The 18,988-nt window shown below is 43.4% G+C and overlaps 1 protein-coding gene across 1 annotated transcript; it reads right to left on the bottom strand.

Annotated features, from left to right (window-relative positions):
- Window positions 1-10,414: 10,414 nt before the first annotated feature.
- Window positions 10,415-13,979, bottom strand: LOC308312383 (ferrochelatase, mitochondrial-like; the record flags this gene model as incomplete). Its single annotated transcript, XM_080758987.1, has 2 exons — window positions 12,814-13,979; window positions 10,415-10,433 (listed from the first exon to the last, which is right to left on the bottom strand). Exons 1-2 carry the CDS (start codon window positions 13,890-13,892, stop codon window positions 10,415-10,417), a joined length of 1,098 nt encoding a protein of 365 aa, XP_080615113.1. The 5' UTR covers window positions 13,893-13,979.
- Between the last annotated feature and the right edge of the window lie 5,009 nt (window positions 13,980-18,988).

Here is an 18,988-nt window from a genome sequence, read left to right as displayed (position 1 = left end):
TACCTGTGTAAACGTCCAAATAAACACTTATAAAAGTGGCACATATACACAGCACAGGTATATTACATTATATTTAGTATTATAAGCTGACCAGACAATGGCCTTGTGGTTAGAGTGTCCGCCCTGAAACTGGGAGGTCAGGGTTCGATCCCCGGCCGGGTCATACCAAAGACTGTAAAATGGGACCCAATGCCTCCCTGCTTGGCACTCAGCATCAATGATCAACTAATCAAAGTAATGTAAAAAGTGTATTTAGTGTAATAGTGCTCTCTCTCTATCTCTCCCTCTCCTTGGTCCCGCCTTATCGCTGCTCGCAGCTATATTGTTTGTATTGTATCTTTGTAACACAAAAACTAATCAGATTGATGCAAAATTAGATTAAAAAAAATGCATGTATGACAAGCTGCCAATTAAGCAGATCAACTCACCAGATTGTAATGTGAGATGTTGTTGAGGTGTCACTGATCAGTGATCAGTGATGAAATCAGTCAGTGTGAGGGGCTTCTTATGTGTCAATGTAGACCAGACCACAAACCACATTTCCATGGAGGGTAACAAGAACACTCGGCGGATTTACCCTTTTTGCCGACTTCTCAAGACAAGTCGGCAAACCGTGGAGAATATTCGGCAGAATCTGAAGAAGAGTCGTCGCGCGGCGAATCTTCTTAAGATTCTGCCGAATATTCTCCACGTTTCGGGGCACTTTCAGCAGCTGCAGCTGCAAGTTTCTGAATGTTAGCTACTGTGCTAACTAGGGATGTCAGTAACGGATAGTTTCCCAACCGGTTAGCCGACAGGATTAACCGGGTCATTAACGGATAGTGGTTGATTTTTTTCTAGGCTACCCCAAATGTAATATGCTATGTATAGGCTACATAATTAAAGTTGGTAGACGAATGGTATACATTTATTTATGCTCCTTTTTTAAAAGACAAACAAAAAAGCAACATTTAACAATATAAATAAATTGTTGTAGGCTTAATCATCAATAAACAATGCATCGCATCTGCATGATGGATGCATATGCGCGTCTACAGTACAGAGGTCCGCCAGTTCTAGTCCAAAACATAAATAAATCCAGTCCAGATCTAAGCTACCTATAAAGCCACTGGACGCATGGGCTAAGCCTTTTTTTTTTATTATTAAGGAAGATCAGCAAGCATGTCACCGTGTTCTGTTTGTTGACTTTTCGCTGACGAGAAATCCCTCAAACATCGATAGCACATGGCTAACTTGATAGCCGTAAGCCGTACGGAGGAGGAAGCGGCAGCGGCTGTAAACGTTCTCCGTCCAGGCCAAATGGCCAATAATGGAATTAATAATGCCAAGTAGGTCTCTGCATTTATACGGTCGACATGTGTTCATCTCGTCTCGCTGTCACTCGCTTACATTTCGACTACCACAAGTCCGCAAAGCTACCCTTGTAGCCAACTAGCCAGAAGTACAACAGAGAACTTTGGGATATTGAGGGGGCAGAAAACCGAGCCAGAGGCTGTTCATGCAGCCTGGAGTTAATTATTTTCCTTCTCTATATGGGCTGAATGCTTTTGCATGCTTTTATTGATCTGCTGTCTGATCAGCGTGCATGATCATCATGCAGTAGCTAGATGCGCGCTCCAGTGCCGAGATTTCTTCCCGTTTCGGCGACTCTTCGTCACTTTCCGTCCGAGTTCTCAGACAGAACTCGGACCGGAAAGTGACGAAGAGTCGGCGAAAGGGGAAGAAATCTCGGCAAAGATGAAGAAGAGTCGGCGACCCGAGTTCTCCAGTATTCCCATGGAGCACATACTTACACAGACAGAGAAAAATAATAATCACCTCACGTACAAACGCACGTCATACAAACCTCAGTCGCAGTTGCATTTTGGTGAGAATGGCCTGGGAACATTTTGTGTTTCTGTCATTGTAACTGTGTGAACTGCGACCAGTATGTGTTTCTCATACACTACAGCATAGAAAAAAACAAGTTGTGAGGTTGTTTAGGCACTTAAAGTACAACCACCAATAAACCACATAGCACCTTAACAGGACGCTTGATGAGAAAGACAGAGACACATAAAGGAAATGTGTGTATGGAAATATAGAATACATATTTATCGTCACATACTGCACAATGCAACTGGCAGCAGCATTACATGCAGGTGGAGAAAAATAAAATAAAAATAATAATAAGGTCAGGTTGTGGCGTTATAACAGGCCGCTCTGGAACATTTGGGGCAGAGGTTCATCGTTGGCATCTAGGGAGTGTGTGTGCAAAGTTTGGCATCGACCGGGTTAACTGTGCCGGAGATTAGCTGGTAACCGACGGACAGACACACGGACGGACGGAGTGCAAAACATACTCTCTCCCCATGCCTTCGGCCTGGTGGAAACAAACTTTTAGATTTAGTGTTGTATTCTGTGAATTCCGATTCCGGTTTCGAGTCCATATTTTCATTTACTCTGTCTCGTCTAGGTCTCGTCTCGCCCTTAACCTTTGCATTGTGTTACAATCCTGTTAACACTTTTGGTGTTAGTGGATCAAATTTGACCCGCGATATAAATCAACCCCCCCCCCCCCCCAAAAAGAAGAAAATCATACATTTTGCCCTCCCTCATAGCTGACCTTTATTGATAGTATCAAGTGAAGATAGACAGGAAAGAGGGAGAGAGAGAAGGGGAGAGACACACAGCAAAGGTTGTCATGAACGGGACTCGAACACGCGACACGCTGTCAGGCCAAAGCCTATATGTGGCATGCGCCTGGACCACTTGACCAGAGGGCACATAGCTGACTTGTTATATATTCATAGAGAAGCGGCGTCGCCCCAAAAGGGCAAGGTCGCGTGCACGCATTCGCCTGGGTGATGGCAGACTGCTGGGTGAGTGCTGGCGCTTTGGCATGGGGGGCCATATAAGGGCCAGTACAGCCATGCCATGAGGTCATATGGCATATATATATGAGGTGACGACAGATCAACATAATATGGAATGTCAGAACAGGAAGGATGTGAGGGGAGGGATCAACATATGGAATGTCAGAACAGGTCAGCTACATACTGTATGGAGATCTAAGGGTTTGAGGTCAGATGTAGAGTTGCTGACCTTGGTGGATCCAGAACAGCAATGGATTTTGATTTGGACAAAGTCTGGCAGCGGTCAGGATATCTGATGACGGGGGCAGGTTAGAATGAACTGGGAGCCTCTAGTTGGATCCCTGCACGTCAGCGATACAGGGCTAATTTATGATCGCTATCAGCTGGGATTTGAGTGGCAGCTGATTTCGGCAGACCCCTGTATGACTGAGCAGCCCTATTTAGGAGCCACACTGCTCACCCCAAAATTGGGGGAAGGCCTAGAAAAGGTGGCCTAAACATTGCCCACTCTTATGTGGTCTAAAAACCAGGATCCGGATGCAATACGCCTGTTCTAGTGAACACTAGAGTTGTGCATTTAAAATCAATATATAAATTAATTAAGGCTCAGAGTCAGAATATTAGACTCTTGCCCCAAATGTTAAAGAGGGCTGCGGGGTGCCTGCGAGGTGGCTGACGCGCCCTAATCTCAATGCAATATGAATCCGCATGCTGTCACAGATCTCTGTTTATGGAGCTCCAATAAATGTTGCAACGTCGCACTTTTCTGCAATTACGTCAAATCACGCCTTTATAGTATTACCTCTAATACCTCAACATGTGCCTTATTATATTCTTTCCAAACGGAAAAAAAATATGTTTTATTTCCTGAGAACAGTGTTGGTTGAAAACACTGAGGCAATGTCCGTCAGGTGTCTATCACGGCCATAAAGCATAGGCGTAAACAGCACATACTCAAGCATATGTCTGACTTAGCCAACCGAACCGTGCACAAAGCTGTGTGTGCACAAAGTGTGCTCTTTTCAATTGCATATTGATTGTTAATATTCAATTATCATATTATATTTTGAGAGAGAGAAACTTGACCTCAATTTGTATTTGCATTTGCCTGACATAAATGTATACATGGGTAATCTTTGACAGGGTCTGTCCTCGCACCAATGTTGTTCAACATATACATTCACAATCTATACCGGAGACAACATCCCGGAAATGTTGCTACGCTGACGACCTAGTCATCACGATGCGACGACCAACATGGGAGGCGATGGAAGCGGGCCTAAACCAGGATATGAGCATCCTGGCAGCTTATCTGAGCAGGTAGCGCCTACAGCTCAGCATTGGCAAGACAGTCTCAGCAGTTTACCACTTCAACAACAGGGAATCAAGAAGGGAACTGCATGTCTTCGTCAACAACAAGCGCCTGGAGTTCCAGCAAGCCCTCTCCTTCAAACAACATCTTGAAGAAGTGAGGGCCAAAGTGTCATCTAGAGTCTCACTAATCCGACGTCTCGCCGGTATGGGGTGCATCTGCCAAGGTGCTTCGAATCTCCGCACAAACCCTTGTCTTCTCCACAGCTGAGTACTGTGCCCCAGCCTGGTGCAGAAGCCCACAAGTCAAGCCGGCCTCCGACGAGAGGCTTCTACCCTAGCCTTAATAAAAGGAAAGCCTGAATACACGACTGGCATATCCTGCACAACACCACCACAACAGAACTGCCTCTAAATAGACTCAAGTCCCGCCACCCGTACAACAAGGCAGCACAAGAGCTGCTCAGGTCCATCCCTGAGGACCTGTCTACAGAGGCATGGCTGGAAGCAGCCTGGAAGCAGGAGTGGGAGTCAGCCGGGCCAACACGCATCCATCGTTACATTCAGGACCCGGGAGGTGGCATTGAAGGAGAGGAACTGCCACGCCGGCAATGGACCCTGCTGAACCGCCTGCGAACTGGGGTCAGACGTTTCAAAACATCCATGACAAAGTGGGGCCTGACGGACGGAGCAGCATGCGAGTGTGGGGAGCCAGAGCAGACCGCTGACCACATAATCACCACCTGTCCCCAAACCACCCTCGGAGGCCGGCCTATTCGATGTGGGACCTGAGACGAGGGCGTGGCTGCACGCTACTGAGCTGGACATCTGATGATGATACACGAAACGAAAGAAAAAGAAGAGCCATATTATGAGGAGCCCATTTACATTAACACTATAAGACCGCTATCTTGTTAAGTATAGTGTAGCAGATGCGCCTGCCTGCTCTCACAGTGTTTTTTGTACATAAACCCAATCCTCAGCACGTCATGGGCATGTCTCATAGTCATGTTAGACTGACCCCACTCAATAAACATACAACACAGATTTCAAGGAAATAACAACACAATGTACCTGGTAAATACACAGACGTATCTGGTCAGTTTCTGTCTGTGTAACACACCCAATCCTCAGCACGTCTATAACAGAATTAACAGTGTGACCAAGAGCATATTTGTATAAAGAGTTTACAGTTTAGTATGTCAAAATAATGAATTGAAAACATGTACAAAACATCACCACTTCATGATGGTACAACTAGTATTCATCACAGTATCACAGTAAACATAGTAGACTCTTGTTGAAAATATAGTGTGCTGAGGAACATATCTTACCATGGGCATGTCTCATGTAAGACTGACACCACTCTAAATGTGGACACCAGTGTTGTTCAATGAGGTGCCGCCCACTAACCAATAAGAAATGTCATTACTGATGGAGCAAGTGGAACCCACCAAACTCTGTTACATTTACACCTGAGAAAAACTGAATCCATTATCTTTGGATCAAATAGTAATCTCAGAAGGCTTCTTAGTTAAAGTGGGTGAGAATGTTATTTATATAAAATGGCCACAAATGTAATCAAAAAAGTCAACCAAAGAAAAAGGTTCCTACAGGATCTCCTCACTGGTCAACAGAAATACCTTGAATACCATATAAAAGGAGCCCTCATACAAGGTTTCTTCGACTATATTATAGTCGAAGAAACCTTGTATGAGGGCTCCTTTTATATGGTATTCAAGGTATTTCTGTTGCCTTTTTAGAAACCTTGTATGAGGGCTCCTTTTATATGGTATATATTATATGCATGCACCTAATGGTACCACAGCACCTGAAAGGCCCTGAGCAATTTGCAATGGACCTGGTCTACAAGATTCGCTACACCACTAAGATAACGAAGTCCACAATCACAACACCAGAGGAAGTTCAACAAACCACGTGCAACCCAAATTTGGCTCAAACAAGGGGATAAATTAATTTCACTCCTATATATGGAACTAAAATGTGGAATGCGCTACCAACGGCCATTAAGAAATGTGAATCCCTATAGGCTCTAAACTGCAAATCGAAACTGGTCCTTAAGAGTCCCCCCCCTATTTTTGAGGGGCGTTAGCCCCTCCTATATACAGGTTTAATGTTCGTTTTTAGTTCAATGTTTGTTTTAAAAACGCCATTGACAATGAAGGGAAAATATACGTCATATTGTCTCTTATTGTTAACAGCATTTAATGTTTGTGTTGGCACCGTTTGTTTTACATCACCATTACATCACCATATCAACATGAGTTAGACATTAATATATTATAGTGCCACTTCACACAGGTGTGATTTATATATATATATATATATATATATATATATATATATATATATATATATATATATATATATCACCCATTCTTGAGATAAGGGACAAAACTTTTTTCAAACTGGATTTTTTTTTTTTTAAAGATACATTCAAATCAAATAGATGTATTTGTAGACACAGGTCTCAACTACCAATCTTGAGAAGGAACAGGTTTTTCGCATAACATTTCTTTCTAAAATGGGACATTTATGCACTTAATACCTGATTCATGTCAACTCCGTCAGACACACTAAAATCCCTTTTAATTGAATTTTATCATTTCAACAATAATATAAAGTCCTCAGTTATCTTATAATGGCTTTCAGTAATCAAGTTAAGTAATACAAATCTTTTAATATTATTTTGTTCCAATATCACACTATTATGAAATATCCAATTTCTCAAAAACGTCATTTCAACCTTTATTTTCAATATTATAACATGAAAACCATGTAAAAAAAAAAAAAAAACATCATTACGTATCATTTCAGTTGGTGTTTCAATACATAAGCACAAAAGATTTGACAGCGAATTTTCTATTTCTTTGGAAATTAACAAAATCATCACGGGACGAACGTCTGACGGAGTTGACGAACATCTGACGGAGTTGACAAGTTTAACTGATTTAGGTTCTAGACCACCTAGGATCTTGATTCTGGTGACTAATCCCACATTTTCAAGGATGAGGAATACAGTGGTACTATTTAGATTTGCCCTGTGAACATGGCAGCCATTTTTCAAAATGGCCGCCAACTTTCTGTTATTTCCCAATAACTCAAGTTCTACACCACCTAGGATCTTGATTCTGGTGACTAATCATACATTTTCAAGGATGTGGGATACATTGGTACTATTTAGATCTGTCCTGTGACCATGGTAGACATTTTTCAAAATGGCCGCCAACTTTCTGTTATTTCCCAATAACTCAAGTTCTACACCACCTAGGATCTTGATTCTGGTGACTAATCATACATTTTCAAGGGTGAGGAATACAGTTGTACTATTTAGATTTATCCTGTGACCATGGATGGTAGACATTTTCAAAAATGGTGGACCTGCTATTATTTTACCAATTTACTCAGGGAATATTATCAGAATAATATAAAATATGTGAATACATTTCTTACCAAGAATTTTCTTCACCAATGTTTGTAAAGGTGTCTACTAACATATCCCACATTGGTTTCTATTTGACCACCCTAGGGGCATGTTTGACAGCTGCTGAAAGTTGGGTACCATCAACAACCAATATAAGGCTAAATGTTCTAAATTTCATTATGCTTTAAGTAGCATGTGGCATGTCAAACTAGGGGCTTTTCATGATTCTGGATCCATTCCAAGCATTAGTTTTGCACAAAAAACACTACGTTGGCTAAAAACGGCCATAGCCATCATCACAGATGTGATGAGGTCAGCACATGTCGGCACATTTGGGCAAGTGGCTATGGCCAAACTAGGGGGTCTATGGCCAAACTAGGGGTCAAACTCCTTGGGCTAAATTCGGTGAGGTGAACAGTGAGCGAAAGACTGAAGACAGAAGATTTGGCTTCAGGACCACCAGGCAGGATGTGCAGACACTGAAGGCATCAGTGTCTTTCTCTGTGTCCCCAGCATGTCAACCAAAGCAATGTTACCAAATCAAAGGAGCCTTCACCTCATGTCACCTGGGGCTGGGTGAGCAATCGTATCCTGTATCTAAACTCACAACTAAATACAGACACTTGGCCAGACTGCCGTTTGAAAGGGTCAAACCCCTCATCCTGATTGGGGAAGACCACCCCACCTAATCACACCAACCGAACAAGTGAGGTTGGGGCCTCCAGGTGGGCCAGCAGCCATCTGCACAAGACTGGGCTGGACCCTGCAGGAAAGCAATCTCCAGCCAAGACAATGTAAGTTGACTATAACAGAGCCCCAGAACACAGAGCTCAGGAGAAGGATGGAGAAACACTGGCAGGAGGCCACCAAGATACAATGCCCCAGAGACCCAGAGTGTGCCACCACTGGCAGTAAGGAGATCAACTGCTGCAGCAAAGATGTCATGAAAGGCAAGTCTCCACCAAAAAAAACCCTGAACCTAATCGGGGTGTCAAGAGACCAAAGTTTCTCCCCCACAGTTCCCTGCAGTGGCCAGTGAAGTCAAACTGTGCATCTGTACCTGAAAGGGGCAAGTCAAAGGCCAGAAAGCCCACCTCCTTTTAATGTCCTGTCAGTAGAAACTCAACCTGCACCTGAAATAAGCCCTTACCTCTCCCAGAGAAAGTTCATCCTTGAAAATGTAATGATTAGTCGCCAGAATCAAGATCCTTGGTGGTCTAAAACTTGAGTTATTGGTAAAATAACAGCAGGTTGGTGGTCATTTTGAAAAACAATGGCTGCCATGGTCACAGGACAAATCTAAATAGTACCACTGTATTTCTCATCTTTTAAAATGTATGATTAGTCGCCAAAATCAAGATCCTAGGTGGTCTAAAACTTGAGTTATTGTAAAATAACAGCAGGTGGCGGCCATTTTGAAAAAAAAATGGCTGCTATGGTCACAGGACCAATCTAAATATTACCAATGTACCCCACATCCTTGAAAATGTATGATTAGTCACCAGAATCAAGATCCTAGGTGGTGTAGAACTTGAGTTATTGTAAAATAACATCAGGCGGCTCTTTTGTAATATGGCTGCCATGGTCACCACGAGACAAATCTGTGATGGCCCCATAGCCAAAAATGTTCCTTAAGGCATGCTCTAACTGTGTGCCAAATTAGAATACTGCCCATTATTCAAAAACAATAATTTTATTGTTTTAGGAACACTTTTGTCAACTCCGTCAGATACACGTCAACTCCGTCAGACACAAAATCTGACGGAGTTGACGTCTGACGGAGTTGACAAAATGGCATTTGTTTTCATCTTAACCCTCTTTAGTACAATGTAGCCATTTTGTTTTTGCTTAATTTTGTTAGCTAAACCTAACCCCTAAACTAAACGGAGTTGACATGTAAAAGCTGTGACCACATTGTTATCAACATTGTTTGTTTAAAATATCAAACAATTGAATGCTTGTCAGACCAGGTACTCCACTGTTGCAACAAATATAAATGGGACTTGGAAAAGGAGTCTTCAGGCTAAATCTGTCGACAATATTTTCTGATTAATTTAAGACTTTTAAAAAAACCTGACGGAGTTGACGGAGACGTGGGACGAACATTTGATATGAGATATTTAATAGAAAATATAAATTAAAATTAACTGTGTATATTATTTGCTATGTTGTTGACAATCTACTTTAATTTAGTATGTCTATTTATGTGATTGTGACAGTATTAGACACTTTTTTGGCAGTTTGAAATTGTGGCCACTTGCTGGGGACAGGCTAAATACAGGCCTTTTTGGGTACAGGGCCTGCTTTTAACTAATTCAGATGGAATATGAAAACAATTATAATGAAATTAAGGGCATAATAATACACAACTGTATTACACTTAACTTTGCAAGTGCTTTTATTTTTATGAATTAATTTATTTTTTACATAAAACAAGGCTCTTATGTGTGGGACATGTTTTTTCCACTTTTGTCCCTCATCTCAAGAATGAGTGATATATATATACACACACACACCGGTATACATATAAAATATGAGCTACTTGCTATGTGCATAACTACAGACTAGCCAACATGAATGGTGTCTCATAAGTTCTCCACTAGATGGCAACACAGTCACGTGTTTTGGCTTCCACTGGCAGACATGTGGCTGTTCAAAATCAGAGGACAGAGAAAGAGGTATTGATAATAGGTTTGTGCCAGTTAAAGGTAGGGTAAGTGATATTTTTGGGTTAAAACTAACACACTGTCCTATGATGGAGCATAAATGAAGCTTCAGCATGCATGGTGTGAATTAATTAGCTTCAAGTGGGGTCACTGATGCTGCAGGGACAGGGACATGTACATCATACATGGTGGTAGTACGGCACCGTGTGTGTGTGTGTGTGTGTGTGTGTGTGTGTGTGTGTTGATGACTACAAGTATTTGGGTTCATATATATCTTCTTCCCAAACGGACTTTCGAACTAGGAAGGATATGGAATGGTCAGCCTGCAATGACATGCATGAGATCTGGTCATCCCAGCTCAGTAAGAGGTTCAAAGTAAGACTATTGAGGACGACCGTCGAGCCGATTCTATATACTCTATGGCTCCGGGACATGGACACTTTCAAATGAGAGAAACGGCTGGATGGCACTTACACTGCCTTCTAATGAGAGCGCAATATTGGAAGAGCCACCCATCAACTTCTCTAAATTACGGCAACCTCCCATGTGTTTCTTTACTAGTCCGATCCAGAAGAACACAGTTTGCTGGCCACTGTTACAGAGCTGATCATGAGGTTATATCTTCCCTTCTTCTCTGGAATCCTGCCTGAAAGCAGACCAGAGGTAAAAAACTGCTGAGTGACAAGCAGGGAGGCACTATTGTTATAGTCCTTGATAAGACTCGGCTGGGGATTTAACCCCTTGACCTCCCAGTCTCAGAGCAAACACTTGAATGAATGAATGAATGAATGAATGAATGAATGAATGAATGAATGAAATATGAATGCCAGGTTGGAAGCGTTACAGTCGTCTCTCCTCTGCATAAAGAGGAGTCCAGGCGGAATGCCAGCAGAACATGTTCCCTAACCGCCTACAACAGCTCCGGCTCCCGTTACTGACCACCATTTTCAATCCTGGGACATTTTATTAACAAAATCAGATTTCACATTGGTAATAGATAGCCCCCACACTCAGAGATTTAATTTGATATATAAAACTAATTTTGATGTATGGAACCTAAAAAAATAAAAGAGATCCCACTGGTACCACCATTGGCAGCGTGCCCTTCGTTTGCGGTCATGTTTGGTGCTTGTCTCATCCCTGGATCCTCCCCCAACCATTATTTGTTGAGGAGCGCTAGTGCCTCCTATACACAGGTTTAATGTTTGTCTTCTCTAGACAAACATTAAAAACGCCATTGACAATGGACAGAGTTTAATGTTTGTTTTGTCTCCAACACAAACATTAAATGCCATTAACAATGAACAGAGTTTAATGTTTGTTTTGTCTCCAACGCAAACATTAAATGCCATTAACAATGAACAGAGTTTAATGTTTGTTTTGTCTGTCACTGAGCAAATCAGCATATGCATGTCAGAGTAAAACCTCGGCTATAAGGGACCACCTTATAAACTGCTATTTTGTGATGTCAAATTGATGTCATATGTCATAATATGTGATGATGGTAAAGCGCCCCTCACTTCACACGGGTGTGATTTTATTTAACCATAGCATCCATATTCGCCGAAAAGAGGCAAACATACAGGAAAAATAGAAGATCTAGAAGCTATAGATCGTCAATTTTTGCGGAAGATATTTGCAGAAGGCAGCATATCAACATGCTCACGCACGCGCACACTCACACTCTCTCCCTCTGATTCCACCCTGCCATACTGACCGAGAACCACTACATACAGTACATGTTCCATAGCAAGGTGTGGCAGAAAGTGGAAGACCTGAGTCAAACTGAAGGCAATACTGCACACTGGTTTGGATTAATCACTGTTCAGTTCCAGACAGGTGGGGTTAATGTACTGAATTATTACACAATGTAGCTATTGTTTCTGGGTTCTAGCACTTCCTCACTCTAATCCCGTGAGTTCAGCAACTCCCACAGGATTCCCTCCTCCATTTTGGCACAAATTTAAAGTGACCATCAGCAGTTCAGACTGTTGTAGTACCTACCAACAGTTACAACAGTAACAACAGTTACGCCTACTCTGACAGGTACACTGACAATAATTGGTACAATGGGTATTGAATAACCAGAGGGGCATGCATTCCCAATAGGCATTGGCCTATTGTACCAAATATTCAATGTCGCTGGCCATCACAAAATCTAGCAGTCAGGTGCGTGTCACACTACTGAGGTTGCAAGCCATATGGTTTAAGAAATTGCCTGTAAATATTTTAACATAGGCCCCTGGTAGTCAAGGGCCCCTAACTGGCCCAACTGGCCTAGTCCATAATCCTTCCATGAATATGGAACATTTCTCGAAAGAAAGATGACATGTTAATGACGTCTTCCGTCTATACTGAGATGGTGAGATTGCTTCATTCACTTTATTCAAATATATCGGTGTACAAGGCTTATTGTGTGTATGGCAGTGTTAATTTGGATACATATGAAGCCATGCTCCGTTTAACCGCATTTAACCGCTCAACACTCCACGTGTAAACGTTGATAATAAAATTCCCGTCCCTAGTGTGTGTATACTCAAGATTCTGGGTTGTGAAGAAAGCCTTGGCTTCTCCACAGGTCAGGTTGGTGCAGAGTGGACAACACAGGGTCAGCTGGCGAGAGCAAGGCTCGTTAGCCGCCAGGTGAGACTGGACCAAATCTGCCAATGCCTTCATGAAGAGAGGGCTTCCATTCAGGGACTCAGCTCTGCGGATATCTTCTGCCCCACACTCTTCACCTAGCACCTGTCTGTACGTTATGTCCAGCTCGTACAGCGTCTCTATGTGGTCCGACGTGAAGGCAATCGGCACCAGGAGAATGTTCTTCCTCCCGCGTTCGCAGAGAGCCTTAATCGTGTCGTCCGTCTGTGGACCGAGCCACGCCATGGGGCCAAACCTAGACTGCCAGGCTAGCCGGTAGGGGTTGCAGAGTCCCAGCCTCTCCATGACTGCCTGTACCGTTGCTTGTACTTCCTGAGGGTAGGGGTCCCCTCTGTTCACCACGGCCATGGGCAATGAATGTGCTGAGAACAGGACAACCACATTGTCCCGCTTCTCCTCTGGGAATCTCAGAAGCTCGTTACGGATGTGTTCTGCAAAACATTCCACCAGTAAGGGGTGAGTGGGCCAACGGTCAATGACACTCCAGCTCATTTTTGGTCCATGGCCTCTCTTGCTGTAGTAACGATAGATGGCATTCAAACTGCTGCCTGTAGTGGAGCAGCTGTACTGTGGATACTGTGTGAATGCGACAGCCCTCTCTACTCCATCTTTCTCCATCGCCTCTATGGCCTCCTCTGTCAGTGGATGAGCGTAACGGAAGCCAATGTAATACTTGTGAGGGGCCGTTTCTGGAGACATCTCGTCCAGTAGCTTGACCATGCCTTCCCCCTGCGTTGAGGTCCAGTGTTTAATAGGCGATCCTCCTCCAATCTTACGGTACCGTTCCTGGATCTTAGGTGTCCGCCGTTTGGCAATGAACGGACCCAGCATGTTCTGTACGGGAAGTTTCATCAGGTCTGTGTCCATGAAGATACGTAGCAGGAAGTCATGGACATCTTCTAGCTTCTCTGGCCCACCCATGTTTATCATCAAAATGCCTGTCTTAGGTCTCATGTTTTCCTCTGTTTCTGCAGCAGCAGGCTGGGGTGAGGCAGCAGCACCGGCTGCTGTGGACTGTCGTCTCAGAGAAGCTTTCAAACACAGACTGCTCCTACCAAACAGAATAAGGAGACTGTGTCGGCTGCTTCCCAGGACTGTCTTGGCGGTACCGATCCCCCTCTGAAGATACATTTAAAGAGAGAACATCAATGTCACAGAAGAAATACGAATCAGGAGGAAGCTGGGACAAGGAGAAAGTAGCAGAAAATGAAATATAAGGCTTTAACTGGGTTTGTAGGCCAAATATCACCCTGGTTAGTTACAGAGGGTGTAAGTTGAGAGTTTGCAGGTGTCATTATGAGTCAGTTATATCCCTTATATGGAGTCCTAATACACGTCATGCCCAAAAAGGGAGTCTATGACGTCAGGCTTGGATATGCCAGTTAGCTCCATATGGAGTTCCAGGCATTCCATGATGTGGTCTGACTCACAGTGGTAACCATGAAAGTGTTACATAATAAAAGGCACTGCACTATATGTATGTTATTACTTGCACAAGCAGAGCGCTCAAGTAATGTGATCGGCTGGGGTATGTATGTATGTCAGTGTCCTCCAACAGTCAATACGGGACCACCATTCTTGCTGACAGAACTAAGGTACGTTTCAAGGTTGGTATAAGTACAATAACGGGTCTAAAGGATTTAGAATAACAGAGAGCTCTAGGACTCAGAGCAGCAGTCGTACCCAGACAGACAGCAGAGAGCTCTAGGACTCAGAGCAGCAGTCGTACCCAGACAGACAGCAGAGAGCTCTAGGACTCAGAGCAGCAGTCGTACCCAGACAGACAGCAGAGAGCTCTAGGACTCAGAGCAGCAGTCGTACCCAGACAGACAGCAGAGAGCTCTAGGACTCAGAGCAGCAGTCGTACCCAGACAGACAGCAGAGAGCTCTAGGACTCAGAGCAGCAGTCGTACCCAGACAGACAGCAGAGAGCTCTAGGACTCAGAGCAGCAGTCATACCCAGACAGCAGCAGAGTGCTTTAGGCAGTCGTGCCAGCAATGGTGAGCACACTTCATGGCGCCCTCTGCTTGCGCACAAGTAGGCCATACAATTATTATTATTATTATTATTTGTTTCATAATTATCATTTAGCTGGGGACTCCCTGGAACTTTCTCAAGGACCCCTAGGGGTCCCTGGACCCCACTTTGGGAACCACTGCCCCATGGAGACAGACCACTATTTTCACCAAGTGCATTGTGTGCGTGAAAAGTTTTCAGACTGTGGGCGTTCCAAGGAGTTTATAGTGACTGATCTGTTCCACCTCAATGCCGCCAACATGAATTGTGGTGTGATCTCTCGTAGGCCTCATGAAATCCACATCCTTGGTTTTGTCATCATTGAGAGCGACCTTAGTGATCTGACCTTGTCTCTGTAAGTTTCCTCGTCAACGTTGTCAAGTACGCCATGGCATCAGCGTACTTGATGACTTGGAGGTGTGTGTGTGTGTGTGTGTGTGTGTGTGTGTGTGTGTGCACGCGTGCAGGGAGGAGAGGACTCAGCACGCAGCACACAGCCTTGGGGTCTATACTGTATATAAATCATATAATGTATATTCCCTCTCTGTCTCTATACAGTATGTATCAGTCAGAGATATACATCTGAACATCTGTCGAATGTCGGATCTCTCTTCTTGAGATAGATAGAGAGTGTGACATGTGTGCCCTGTGTGTGTGTGTGTGTGTGTGTGTGTGTGTGTGTGTGTGTGTGTGTGTGTGTGTGTGTGTGTGTGTGTGTGTGTGCGCAGCAGCAGAGTGAAGCATGTTGACGTTAATGGAGGTGACAGGGCCAAGAAGAGAAGTGGAGGTCAAACAGACTAACAGCTCGCTCTTTCTCTCTCTCTCTCTCACACACACACACACACACACACACACACTCTCTGAAAAGGCTGACTTCATTATCACCCAAGAACAGGCAGACACATGCGGTGTAACAGATGAAGACGCTCAAACATTGTGCATCGTGTGCAGATGTAAACTAATGACATAAGAAGTTATGCTGCACATACCGTACGTGTGCACACACACACACACGCACGCACGCACGCACACACACACACACACACACACACACACACACACACACACACACACACACACACACACACACACACACACACACACACACACACACACACACACACACACACACACACACACACACACACACACACACACAACTGCATGCTTGGTACTAAGCCACCACTATGCTGAGTTAGAGGACATTGTAAATGTAGCCTGGAATGAGTAATAACACTGTCGTGTGCACACTACATGAACTCCGTATCTCTCTCTCTCTCTCTCTCTCTCTCTCTCATGAACACGCACACACGCGCACACACACACGCACACACACACAAACACAAAAAACACACACGTGCGCAAGAACCGTCTGCTTCTAAACTCTGACAAAGCAGCCAGCAGTGTGGAGTCTTACAGTATAAGTACACACACCAGCATATAAAAATAGAAACACTGTATATGCATAAAGGCCAGATGCTTGGCAGACAGAAAATGCTAATTCTACTGTTGGGGTCATCATGGCAGTTAATGTATAAAGTACAGTACAGGCTGCTGCATGGGGAAGCAGAAAGGCAGGGAGATGGAACATGGGGATGTGAAACTCAGCATAAAACCCCACATGCCAGAGGATACTGTATCGTAACGGTGCATGCATCATGTGTTCTTGATAGAGTCCGGATCATTTAGGATTTTAACGAATCCCTCTTAATGGTTCTATTTCTTTAACGAATCATACATTTGGAAACATTTTGGCCTTTATTATAAGTTTTGATAAGCGTAAATTAAATCATACATACAGTATTGCATGCATATTATTGTATAGTGGTTCTCAAAGTGAGGTCCAGGGACCCGAGTTGGTTGAGGGGGTTCCAAATGGACTCTTACAGAACTATAACTCTGAGAGCATATAAAAGGAAACAATAATGACATTAGGTTCCATTCGTGCACTCTCAGAGTTATATGGTGGTCCTTGAAATGAAAACGTCAGAGAACCACCTGTATTGTAATTGTATATAGCAGAAGTGAAGTCCACATACTGACGGTGTAATAAACCGGTTCCAGAAATTGTACCAGAGTTCATTGTAGTAGGCCAGGCATTCTATCTGGAGCAACGGAAGAGCTGTCATGAGTAAACTATAAAGCGGAAGTGAAGCCTCCTCGCCACTTCCGTTTCGTCTTTACAGTCGTGCACATTTATCCTGATATAAATAGAAATCATCTAAGCATATACTGTATAGCTTGTTACTTAGCAGAAAAGGAAATAAAAAAATAAGCTCTAAAGAGATTTTAAAATATATTTTTGTGAACAGAAATGGCAGCTTCCTTACTCGAATTTCGGGAGCTGTAGTTCCAGACTATATATAGCATTCGGACTTATAGATGTGACGTGTAAATGGCTCAATTGAATAACAACATTGCTGTAATTTGCATCAGTTGAGTCCCAGTTTCAATGTATTGATTTATAAACAGTATGCAGACAAATGGTTTGGGATACTTGGACAGTGGTTTATATGAGTTGAGTTGCTTAAAGTAACTTTGACTATCAACTGACTAGTGACTTTGTCTGTCTATAATTGTTTCACTGGGAAAACAGAAAACAGGGTCTTAGCAGCATGTGGTGTTTGTTACAATGGCAAAAGAGCTTGTGGGCTGTTCTCCTTTTATACTGGTTGGTGATTTTATACTGGCCCAGGTGTGTCACAATCTCTCGACATGCCTCCAATCTCTACTGCCACTCCCACCATCCATCATCAGCACTGGAAAACACTAACAGTGGATTATACACAGACCAAAACACCACTAGGGCCACATAGGACCGTAACACAGAGCTCAAACAGTTTTATGATACCATAGAAAATGTGTATAATTATTTTGGCCACAGCATTAAACGGTGGGCCATGCTGACAGGCATAATTTCCACAGACGATTCATCTCACCCAGGCATCACGTTGAAGCGATTATGACGTACCTCAAGCTTCACACTCCAATACAAATGAAACTATTTGAATAAAGGTTGTACACATCAGTGAAATTAACCTCTGGGAAAATCCCTAATTGAGAGTGTAGGCCTATAGCAAGCACCACAGATCATATAGGCTGCATGGCTAACAGGGCTTGGGCACTACCCTACCATCTCTCAATATCATTTGATAATGGCATATTAAAAACATGACTTGTACACCCAATGAAAATATAAACTTCACAGATACCACTTCGAATTATAACAATCAGTTGAAGATTATCTGAATATCGCACAAGTAAAATATCAACTTCTTTGCAACGGGCCATTGCGCTGAGCACTGGCAGTGGCAGTGTTTTACCTATACTTGTGAGGACCTCTGCTTGATTCATGGTGAGTGGGGCACCGACGATCTGCAAGCTCACAACGCGCTGCATGTGTACGCAACACTTGGAGCTTGTAGATCCACGGCTTGCCAAGCCGTGTATATATCCACGGATATCCAAAGCCGTGTATATCCACGGCTTCCCAAGCCGTGGGAGCCGTCTCTCTCTCTAGAGAGATTTTTACCTGTAGCTACTATATTTTCACCTGTACTTAGAGACTTATTCGGAGATTGTGGAATAATTGTCTGGCTACACCAGACTATGTTGCAACTGGATCCTTCATCACAACTCTAGTTCCTGATCAACCCTGCATGTTCTCCATAATGTTATGACTCCAGCAAAAAGGTATCCATCAGTATCATTGCTGTTGTTTTATATTCAGGACAACTCTGCAATTGTATAGCTGCCCCGCGCCTTTCCTATACAAATCCCTTCGTAACTTCAAACTCCATTTTAACCATGCTAGATTCATCGAAAACACCCGTCCTTGTTTATGGGGACTGATATTGTCCTGTTAATACATGAGGTGCCTGAGAGGTAGGCTACTGTGCTCTAAGCCTGCTTCCATCATGTGGAGCTGTCTCTGTACGCTGCAGTGTGCCTCATGGGAACCATGTCAAGGAGTTCTCAGACACAGTTACTGATGAAATAAGTATAATAAGCATTGATGATGACATTGTTCAAG

Source organism: Protomyctophum bolini (genome assembly GCF_963924005.1).
Source record: "Protomyctophum bolini genome assembly, chromosome: 3".
Lineage (NCBI taxonomy): Eukaryota > Metazoa > Chordata > Actinopteri > Myctophiformes > Myctophidae > Protomyctophum > Protomyctophum bolini.
The sequence above is the reverse complement of the archived record's forward strand: the minus strand, read 5'-3'. Positions and strand labels throughout refer to the sequence as shown.